This window comes from Zalophus californianus, chromosome 7, assembly GCF_009762305.2.
Source record: "Zalophus californianus isolate mZalCal1 chromosome 7, mZalCal1.pri.v2, whole genome shotgun sequence".
Classification (NCBI taxonomy): Eukaryota; Metazoa; Chordata; class Mammalia; order Carnivora; family Otariidae; genus Zalophus; species Zalophus californianus.
In genome coordinates, this window is record NC_045601.1 from 90,956,811 (window position 1) to 90,968,814 (window position 12,004).

Consider the following 12,004-nt stretch of genomic DNA (forward strand, 5'->3'; position numbering starts at 1 on the left):
CTTGGATGGCTCTTCCACTATACCTGGGTTTGTAATTTATCCTTTTTTCTATCCATCTTCTCTACTTGTTAGGCCAAATGGAGGTGTAAGACATTTGCGATATTCTGAACAGAACACAGTTTGAAAAATTAAATGCCAGTTTGCTCACTAGATATATCTGTAAAATGCAACTGAAATTTAAATTTGATATAAGTAGGCTAGAAGACACTCTAAATGTTATTTAGTTTTGTGCCACCAAATCCCATCCCAGAGGTTGTATTCTTTTTCTTCTTATTATTATTATGTTATGTTAGTCACCATACATTACATCATTAGTTCTTGATGTAGTGTTCCATGATTCATTGTTTGTGCATAACACCCAGTGGTCCATGCAGAACGTGCCCTCCTTAATACCCATCACCAGGCCAACCCATCCCCCCACCCCCTCCCCTCTAGAACCCTCAGTTTGTTTCCTGGAGTCCATAGTCTCTCACGGTTCGTCTCCCCCTCCGATGTCCCCCCCTTCATTTTTCCCTTCCTTCTCCTAATGTCCTCCATGCTGTTCCTTATGTTCCACAAATAAGTGAAACCATATGATAATTGACTTCTAATGGATCCTCACAGCATCTTCCGCACATATTGAAAAGTACAATCCATTTATAATGCCGGCCAAAGTTGTGTAATCACAGACAGGACCATAGTTAGCACAAGCCCCTCCCCTCTCTGTAGATTGTTAAACACTTTCCTCCAAGCTAACTAGGTGCAGTGCTGTACAAAGTTGATCTCAGAACACACTCATCCTCTCTGCATGAGATCATTGTGCAGGTTACAAGCTGAACAGCATTCAGGACAGTCCTGATGACAGAGCTCATCCTCTGCCTATGTAGTGAATTCAATGGCTAGTAAACTTATTTCCATGAAAGTATTAATACAAGCATTCAGATTATTTTATGAAGTAAAACACACTTACTTCTGTTTTAGCCTCAATAGTCACATTTATAATGTTAAATAAAAATGTTTAACACTCAGTAAGTGAAACCACAGTCATCCCATTAAAATCAAATTGAAAGTGAAGAGGACAATCTCTGTATTGGAAATGTGAATGCTTCACCCAGAGCTGTTCTCAGTCCCTGGGGCAGTCACCAGGCCCACACACTTTTTATACTCAGGAGGGATGTAATAGTGTTTATATAGGTGATGATATAAACTTGGGTACACATTTTGCTCTTAAAATAATATTATTCATTTTGAAACAGAAATGCTGCATCATCCTTGGGGCAAGGAAACACAGAAACAAACATAGATAGTGTTGGCCATGAGTGCTCACAGTTTTTAAGTCAGGGGTATGACTTTTGTATTCAGAACGGAGGAGATACATAATGATCTTTCTTTTTAATCAAGACACATGCAAAGTGAAATAATCATTAATATGAAATAAAGAGTGTATGCTATCGTATTTTCGTGAAGATTTAGATGTAAAAAAATAAATTCTACATATACTAGAGTTAGACTAAGAAAAAATAATTTTAATTTACATCATTCAATTACTGGATAATACATTAACTAGTAAGACAGAATCATTGTAGGCTTAGGTTTAATTTTACTTTATTTCCCCAGATTAGATGCAAATCACTTGGTGCTGAGAGGGAAAAGGAAATGAAAGTAAAATATATAAATCTTTCAAATAATGACTTTTATTTTCATCAATAAGTTCAAACTATTATAACTGCTATGTTATGGCAGAGAATGGTAGTATTAAAAATGGTCAGTGTTTCTAATTGTAGAAGTATTAAAAACCATTTTGCTATTAACTTAAAATTAGTCTAATTTGTTCTTATTTTTAATTTGACATTTAAATTTTTTATTTTATACCCTCGTTATTTGATCTGATTTATTCTGTAAGCATTTATTTAATTCCTATTGTGTATGAAATATTAGATTAGTACTATAAGTTTAACACCATAAAGATTTTATTATTTTTCTGGGTTGCTAATGAAAACTTCTGGTGTCTTGATTTTTAACCACCAAACAGTATTTTCTGAATGTCTGGTAACGTTATTGCCAATGGATATCAAACCTACTTGGGATTCAAAGGATGTTTTCTTCTTCTCTGCTTCTAAACCTTTTTTTAAAAAAAAAAAAAAACCTTACTGACTGAATTTTAATTTGTCTGTTTTATATTCCCTTATTCTCCTCCCCTTTTTTATCATCATCTTGCTCACACCACTACAAGGACATCATCTTACTGATTTATTTTGTTATTATTTTTTTACAAGCCCCCTCCTGACAAAACTAGTGAAAAAGCATTGTTTACATACATGAACTCTTTCCTCTGACAGCACAATACCATGTGGTACTCAAAGAAGCAAGGTGATGAGCAAAGAACATCTGGAATCTGGGAAGAATAAAGTTCAATTCCCAGCTTTGTGACCTGGTCACTTGGGGATCTTTAACATTATTATAAAAACCCTCTGATTCTCAGCTTCCTGATAAAATTGTAGGGGGAAAATTACCTTAAAATTTGTAAGGCACTAAATGTAGAACTATAGTTAAGATATTTTATTTTGGTCTGAGGCAACCTGAGCCCATTAGCCCATGTAAATTTTATTTAACTTTTCAAAGTATCTGTTTTTTCACTCACAAAATTGGAAAATAAACTCATTCACAGAGTTTGTTCAGCAAGGCATCAGGAACAAATAATAGTAACCAACATTTCTAAAAACTTATTATATTCTATGGCTAGTAATTAGTACAGATCATTTCATTCAAATCTCACAACAAGTTCCATAAACTTATGAAGTATGTACATTGTTATTTTCATTTTGCAAGGGCTTTGGAAGATCTTATGACTCGTCTCAGCTTTCACAGCAAGTAGCAAGACTCTGGTGCTTGTGAATATATCACCTCCACCAAAAATGTAAAAAATAAAAGCGAATTTTGTTCATTATTTTTTACATTGCTAGTTTCTACCTCCCTTCATTACCCCCACCCTATTCTTCCTTAATACGTATTAAGAAGCTATAAGAATTTTGAATTCAAAGACGGGTTCCCTGGAAGAAAGTCCAAATCTAATCCAATTACGTGTGTGTGTGTGTGTGTGTGTGTGTATAATTGCATATATATTATATATGTTAAGTATATATTCATTATATATATAAAATATATATTAAACATCTTATCTTTTCTAGCAGCAAAATAAAAGGTTATAAATTGTTTTCCACTGCCCCTTAGTAACCCAAAGCCCAGATTTTTGAGATAACAGACTCAAACTATGATCAATCTTTGTGTTAAAACATTTTTTGTTATATGTTTCAAATATACATCTTTATAATTCAACATCTGTATACACTACAAAATGATCATTACCACAAGTCTAGTTACCACCCATCACCATACACTTGACTCCCTTCACCCATTCTGCCCACCCACAACCCCTTTCCTGTCTTTACCAGTAGTCTTTTCTTTATGAGTTTTTGTTTTATTTCCCTTGTTCATTTGTTTTGTTTTGTGTTTAATTCCACATGAATGGAAATCATACTGTATTTGTCTTTCTCCATTTGACTTTGCTTAATAGGTCTATTACTAAACCCAAGTTCAGCTGCCAGTCCCTTGAAAGTTCTTTATTCAAGAGAGGAGTTTTTGATTGGAAAGGAACTTGAGCTTTATTCAGGAGGCCAGGAACCTGGGGAGAAGGCAGACTTTTGTCCAAAAGCCAACTCTGAGGTTTCTGCCTGGCCCAAGGGCTTTTACAGAAGTTTGGGGAAGAGACAAACCATGAGAGACTATGGACTCTGAGAAACAAACTGAGGGTTCTAGAGGGAAGGGCGTTGGGGGGATGGGTTAGCCTGGTGGTGGGTATTAAAGAGGGCACGTTCTGCATGGAGCACTGGGTGTTATACTCAAACAATGAATCATGGAACACTACATCAAAAACTAATGATGTAATGTATGGTGATTAACATAACATAATAAATAAATAAATAAATAAATAAATAAATAAATAAATAAAAAACTAACGATGTAATGTATGGTGATTAACATAACATAATAAAATAAAAAAGATAGAGAGGGTCTTGTTTATATTTTCTATTTATCTGTTTAACATTTTCAACTGATGGAAAACAGTTACAATAAAAGTTTTATATCCTTCTCTGGTGGTCCTAAAAAAAAAAAAAAGATGTTTAGGGAAGTTAATCAGCAAAAGGAGTACAGTGGCCCACAACATTTCTTGATTTCATGCAGACTCGATGGTGCCAGCTACATACATTATCTCGGTGCTCCAGAGTTGAGCAAAGAGGGTGCAGTTTGTATTTCATGATGTGCGGGAGGACTCTGTTCTTTTCAGCAAAGGAGGGCAAGGTGTGCAGATACGCAAAGGGGGGTTAACAAAGTCATCTGGGTTACCTAGAAAAAGAAAAAAACGTTTTGCTAAAAATAGCTAGGCTAATCAAAAAGCCTAGTGGCTTTGAACAGACTTGCTGGCTTCTGTGGCCTGGGAAGTTTCTGGTCCTTCACTCCTCAAGCCCAGGGGTCTGCAAATCTCAAAGAAAGTAAATTAGTTCTGTCACAGATCAAGGGACTTAAGTCAGCAAGTAAGGAGTGTGTTAACTTGAATTAAGTTAACTCTTAGGACTGGTTGGAGTGCCTTTATGGGTTCATCCTTGACCTCATTCTTCTTTATGGCTAAGTTGTATCCCCTTGTATAAATATACCACATATTCTTTAACCATTCATCTATCTATTTTAATGGCTATGATTGGCACTCAGCATCCATTCCTGTCTACTCTGGTTTCTGAATTACAGAGACAAGAAAACAAAAAACTACAATATCTAGATTCCTTTGAAGCTGATGTTGTGCATATAAATTGAGTTCCACCTATAATAAACATATCTGAAATCTAGAGGATCTAGTGGAAATCATTTCTAGATGTCTTAGCAATTTCAGCTGGTGGGTAGGGTCATGGACATGTGAAATTTTCTGAGTCTCTGACTTTGTATTAAAATTCAGAACTGTCAGGAATGGCAGTGAGACTCTGCAATCCAGTGTCTAGTCACTAGCCTCAGGGTAGGAAGAGACAGCCAGAGAGACCGTGCTGGTGGCTTCCCGGTAATCCAGCTTCCCTCAATTAATGCAGTGAGTTCTTAAATTGAATAATTCTAATGGTGGCTTTTATGTTTCTCAATTTCCTCATTATGGGGGAGGTGGCATCTCCCAGAGAGTCGTATCTGTGGTTTTTGGAGTTACTCCTACAGCCCTTCCTTCTAATAATTTTGTAAATGTCTTGTTCTCTGTTTTTAAGACTCTTTTTGCTTAAATACCTAGAGTGGTTTCTGTTTCCTGTGCTAAATCTTAACTAACTTATTTTCTATCCTAGTTTGTTGTTTTTGACCAAGATATCCTTAATGTTCCTCTCTGCTTAACTACACGTTAGGCAGTCTTCATGACTCCAGGCCCCTGACCTCCCTTTCTTTAGAGCATTTACTTTAGAAAACTTGTTACTGTAACTTTTTTCTCTGCCTCTTTGAGATGTAAACCTTTCAGCCTCTTGCCAATTTTACAACCCAGAAATGTCTTTTTCAAGCACCTGGAAGTCATCCCTCTGAAATGTAATTACGGAAGGAGATAGGTTCCCCACCCCACCCCCCATCAGGCTCTGTGGGAAGCTAGGAGCCTACTGTCAATAAGTGACAGCTATCAAACAAAGATGTCCTCAGAACATTGACCAAGACCAACCTCCCCCCAGCCCAATATCCTCCAGTATTTTCCCATTAACTCACTCCAGCTTTTGAAAATTCTCCCACCTGCTTTTGGTTCAGTGCAGTTAAATTCAATCTCTTTCCCCCCGTCTCAATAATCTCTCTCTTCCTTACTGGAATACTCTTGAATAAAGTCTTCCTTGTCTTTTTAACTACGATGATTTTTTTCTTTCACGGTTCCCATCTTATGGCTTAAAGTTTTATAATGTCCTTCATAGTATTAGAAGCAAGAAGAAAACTACGTCATCATTTTTGATTGTTTAAACTATATTGTGAATTGTTTTATTCCATCAAAAGAATATACAATCAAACAACACTTATTTTATAAAATAATATAATAAACATTTGTGTACCTCCCATTTGCTTCAGGGAATAAAATTCCAGCCTCTTCTGTAGTCCTCACTGAACACATTAATATTACCCCACCACACAGTGACTGTTCTGAACTTTATATTTAACATTCCCTTAGTGTTCCTTAGAGCTTTATTATATATGTGTACATCTCTAAGCAATGTTACTAAGTTTGTATGTATTTGGACTTTTATAAGAATAATCAGAATGTAAGTATTTTTATAGAATATGCTTTTATGCTTAACAGTATATTGTGGGATTCAACCATGTGAGTGACTGGTCATAGTGGCTTTTTATAAGCTCTGCAAAAATATTTTTTCTGTATCACCTTTTATAGCCTCCATAGTAGAGATGCCTACAGAATCAACCTAGCATATGAAAGCATTACAAAGTGAAGAGTCTTGGATGTGGTTTTTGTAAATTTAGTCTTTTGGCAGCTCCTTCTAAGTTTGATCTGGACTCTGCCAAATCTTTTAAACTTGTGTCGTGTTTTTCTTCTTCAACGCTAGATTGCATTAAATCATTTCTAAGCACCCCAGAATACTTATGTAATTGTTCTCTTATAATTTGTCAGGGAAGAACAGTGAGAATAGCTTGCTAAGTAGGAACAAGAATAAGAACTCATCTCCCAATAGCCAGAGTTCAGATTAAATACTGTTGGATAATACATAGAAAAATAAAGTTTATTTATTTTTGTTTTTTTAAAGATATTATTATTTGAAAGAGAGAGACAAAGAGCACATGAACGGAGGTGGGGGTGGTAGGGGCAGAGGAAGAGGGAGAAGCAGACTCCCCGCCGAGCAGGGAGTCTGACATGACCACAGACTGATTTCAGGACCCTGTGATCATGACCTGAACAGAGGCAGACACTTAACCAACTTTAACCAACTGAGTCACCTAGGCGCCCCAGAAAAATAAAGTTTTAAAAGCTAGTAACAGCTGCCTCTGAAAACTTTTTCCCTATGTAGAATAGTGTATTTAAGTTATAGAGCATTATAAATAGATCCTTCATAGAAAAGATTCAATGGTTCCTAAAAAATATTCTTAATGGGTACCTAGTAAACCATAGTTTCGATACTATCTTTTGGGTAGTTTAGCAATGTCGGTTGCTAGGTTGGTGATAAAGTAATGGCAAAAGCCAAAAGCCAAAAAAAAAAAAACAAAAAACAAAAACACACACACAGTGTGTTAGTATGGAAAATTAGATCATTATGTTTAAAGAGAATTCTTATGGCTGATAGTCAGCTGAACATAGACATATTATTTATATTCTATAGAACCACAGCTTAAGGAATACTAAGTGTAAAATGCTACAAGTATTATAAGAAAACATTTAATATCTAGAAAGCTAGAGTAGTTGCTTTCCTTTAGATTTAAAATTCATACTAAATGGAAGTATTGGGGCACCTGGGTGGCTCAGTCTATTAAGCTTCTGCCTTCAGCTCAGGTTATGATCCCAGGGTCCCAGAATCCAGCCCCGCATCGGGCTCCCTGCTCAGCAGAGAGCCTACTTCTCCCTCTCTCTCTGTTGCTCCCCTGTTTGTGCTTGCTCTCTCTCTCTCTCTCTGTCAAATAAATAAAATCTTTAAAAATAAATAAATAAATGGAAGTAGAGAATGTGTTTATTCCATTGCCTTCTATATGTTTATTCCAAGGTAAAATAAAGATATTGGATATGTAAGGTAGAACGGCTCCATAGATATGAGCCAAAACTTTATTTTATAGATGCTTGCTTCCATTTTTACTTAACTATGTAATTTTAGGGCAAATTATTTATCTTCTATAAGTATAATTTTCTCATCTACTGAATAGAGTTTGTAATAATAACTACTTGATAGAATGATTATGAAGATAAACTGTGATAACATATAAAACACCAAGTCCATTTATAACAAATAGTAAGAGTATATATAAACTGTATATATAAGCTATTACTATAATTATTATTAAAAATTGAATATATGCTTTGTGATTGTGTTTAACAGGACGGTCAGGTCATCACTGTGAGAATGAACTTGAGGAGTGCATTTCCAATTTATGTGTTCATGGAATATGCACACAAAATGAACCTGGCTTTGGCTCAACACCTTTATACATATCTGGATTTGTGGTAAAGATTATTGGTGCTTTTGTTGTGATACTTTCTCCTTGTCTTTAAAATTCAGTAAGTAATAGAACATTTTCTGGTGGAAATTAGGTTGGAGAAGTCAATATTAGTGTTTCTCTCTTTCTCTGACTGTACATACTCCTTCTCAGCATTCCCCTTTCCCTTCTTGTCCATTCAACACATGTACCCTCAGCCTTTCCTTTCAGGAGAAAAGCATTCTGATAAATTGATTCACACTAAGGTGCAAGTCACTTAATGTATTGTCCTTTAATGTTTTAATGCATTTGGGAGGAGGATGCCAGTAGAGGAATTACTTAATATTGTCAGAGTCTTGGCAGAACATCTGTTTTGCCCAAGGACATAGCGCTGCTTCCAGAGTTGGGCTCAGAGTATTGTACGTCCAACAAGGATGAATCTGCTTTCTTTGCAAGTCTGGACTGATCTGAACTCCATTAACACTAGAGTGGACTTACCTTGGTAGAAATGTCTCTATTAAAAGATAGCTTCTGACCACTATCTTTATTAAAACTGACCACAGTACATGAATATAGTAAGGGAACAGCAGTTGGCAAGACTGTAATGTCAAGAATTTTAAATGTATATTTACTTATATCATTAAAAGACAAACCGGTCTAAAATGATATAAAGGCTAAGTAGTTAGAGAGGACAATCAGGTGACCCAGTGCAAGATTAAGGAATCAGGCTTAAAGGGAAAGTGAGACCTGCCCAGTGCCTAAGAATGATGCATAAGTATGAATAGAACCAGACCACTCAAAGCTGGAAGATGAGAAGGGAAAGGTCAGAAGCAGAAGTCTCCAGAAGTAGTTAAGGAATTAAATAGAAAAATGGTCAATAACTGTCATCAAAACAAAATAATTTGAGAAAATCTGGGCTTAAATCAGATACTCTTCCCTTTTGAAGGATATTCCCAAGGTTCATTTGTCTGAGAGAGCCTGTCTGAGAGATAAACTAAATCAGAACTGTCACCTTCCTTTTCTAAGAGTCCTCCCCTCCTGGCTTTGCCCCAGGGAAAGGTTTTTCCTAGTGATAGCAGAAGGATGATCTTTGAGGCAGAATTTTAGGCACTCTGACACCTGGGTGTGGGAGGTACTTGGTGACAAGAAATTAATTTTATGATGCCTCAGATTATACCAATAATGGCTTCCTTAAAGAATCAGTAGAAAGAAAAAGACTGAAATAAATCCTTTATTTAACTAAATTCTCCTGCCAGTACAGACTGATATATAGAAATCTAAATAATTGGAAAATAAATGCTCATTTTATATATATATATATATTTTATTGAACGCAAAGAATTTACTGCCAAGTAGACTTAAAATTCCTTTCAGTAGTTAATTCCTGGGATATATGCTTTCACATTGGAATATGAATCAATTAAAACTTATGCTATCTTGGGGCAGCTGGGTGGCTCAGTCAGTTAAGTATCCAACTCATGACTTTGGTTCAAGTCGTGATCCAGGGCCCTGGGATTGAGCCCCGCATAAGGCTCTGCTCTCTATGTGGAGTCAGCTTGAGAGTCTCTCTCTCTCCCTCCACCTCTGCCCCTCACCCCACTTGCACTCCCTCTCTCTCAAATAAATAAAATCTTTAAAAAAAACTTAAAAAAATCAAATCTGAAGGAAAATATTGTATTAGCTCTATTAGTATATATTGAAAATACAAAAATCTTAACAATATGTAGTTTTATAAAACCCCAAGTCTACTAAATGGAAGGAAGTGTTATAGATGTAATAATCTATATTTTAGTAAGGCATTTTGTAAGTTAATTTGAAGTGGATATTTTTAGTTACTCTCTCAAATACCTGAAAGCTAAAATAGAACTTAAAAAACTATCATAAGAGATAATGTCTGCATGAAAAGCTGTAAAGAGATAAAGGAGATCCTATTTTGTTAGTGCATTAGTTATGTTCTAAAATGTGTAAAAAGATAGATAAATTTTGGTTTATTGAAGAAGAATTTAACATTTAAATGTTCTGCATATCACAGGTATTTAAAATTAGATATACTTAAAGGTATACCCTTGAAAAATAGTACATAAATTATTAATTGGAACAAAGAGCAAAATATTTTAAAGAACTATAGGAAAATCAAAGAAAATCTTTAAAGTCTTTGTTGGAATGAGAGAAATATTAGTACCAAGTTAGAATCATAAATATTGAAATAAAAGAATAAAATGAAAAAAAATATTTTGAAAACAGGTATGGCAAATGCATAAGATCACCGAAAAATCACCTTTTAGATTTCTTTTCTCTCTTTTCCAACTAATCCTGAGAGTAAATGGGATATTAAAAAAAAAACAGAATCAGATTCATCATGAAATGTCAAACTTCGTTGGTTTCTTATATTCTTAAAAAAGAATGTCATTCACAGAAAGATATAAAATTTGAGAGAAGCTTAAGAAACAAAGCAGTTAGATGGATTAGAAGACAAGTAAGTTGTGTAAATGTGCGTGTAGAGTTTAGTGAACATGAAAACAGTGGGCATAGAGAATATTGATAATTCACAGAGGATGTAGGTCATGGCATTCTAGCAGCAAAATAGACAGAAAGAGACTAAATATTATATCAATTATCACATTCTAATAAAATATTTAGAATAAATATTTAGAATAAAATACTCACTCTGATAGGCTGTGAGCCTGAGTAGGTATAATTTTAGTATCCCTAAGAGCACAGAATATAATACATATGTTTTTATTTGGTTATCATTGTTGGGGTTGTTTTATAAAAGTCTTAACATATTAATCATAGTTGTTTTAAATTTCTAATCTGATAATTTCAAAATCTCTCCCATATCTGAGTCGGGTTTCTCTTCAAATTGTACTTTTCATCTTGTAGTATGCCTTGTAATTTTATATTTATAGCCAGACATGGTGTGCTGGAAATAAGTAACTGATATAAGTAGATCTTTAGTATAAGACATTTTTTATCTGGCTAGGAGTCAAGCCATGTTTACTGTTGCCATAGATGTCAGAGGCTATATTTTCTCCTGATAGCCCTGTTTTGGTCTCCCCTGTAATCATTGGGTTTTCTTAGGACTTCTTCAATAGACCTGAGATACGCATCTCTTTCAGTTAGAACCCCTTATTATTATAAAGGAGTCCTATTGATGTGGTTAAAGTGTGGAGGGAAGGGAAGCTTTCAATAGTTCTATGATTAGGTCTCAGTCTTTCAGTGACTCTGGGCTGTGACCTTCACATGTGCTTCTCAGTCCCCCTTGCCCTTAGATGTGACAAGAAAGCTGCATGAGGCTAGAATTTCCTTTCTCCCATATTGATTAGGCTCTGGTAAAATTGTTCTCCTCCAGGTCAGGCCTTGTTAAGAGCAAGATAATGTTCTGGGAGTATTTTAAAACAGCTATTCTCTCCCCATAGTGGAAGTGCAGGGGGATTTTTCTCCCATCTTCATTGTGAGAACCTGGTAGAATTCCTGGAGGTAAAACTTATGAAAGTATGAGGATCCCCTACAACTGGACACCTCTGGAGTTCTTAACTCTCAAGGTTGTCCAACTGGACCTCCAGCATTTTGATAGTTACGGTTTGTTTTCCCACCCTGGTACTGGATCCAGCAGTGGTTTCTGCTCCTGAGTTTCTGCTCTGATGAGCTATGATTCTCTGTACCTGCTCAACTGTCCCTCTAATCTGGTAGAGAGCCAGTTTCCCCTGTGACCTCAATTATTGAAAGATCTAAGAAGAGTCCTTGATTTTTAGTTTGTTCAGCTTTTTATGTTTATGAAGAAGGGAGGGATGATTTACAAGCTTCTCACAAGCTGGACCAAAAACCAGAAGTC

General features: G+C 35.4%; 1 protein-coding gene across 1 annotated transcript in view; it reads left to right on the forward strand.

Annotated features, from left to right (window-relative positions):
• The window catches only part of EYS (eyes shut homolog), a 1,577,782-nt gene that overhangs the window by 786,993 nt on the left and 778,785 nt on the right, over positions 1 to 12,004 (forward strand). Inside the window, 1 exon segment of the mRNA XM_027604057.2 lies at positions 8,073 to 8,197. Within this exon segment, the coding sequence (XP_027459858.2) occupies positions 8,073 to 8,197 (125 nt within the window).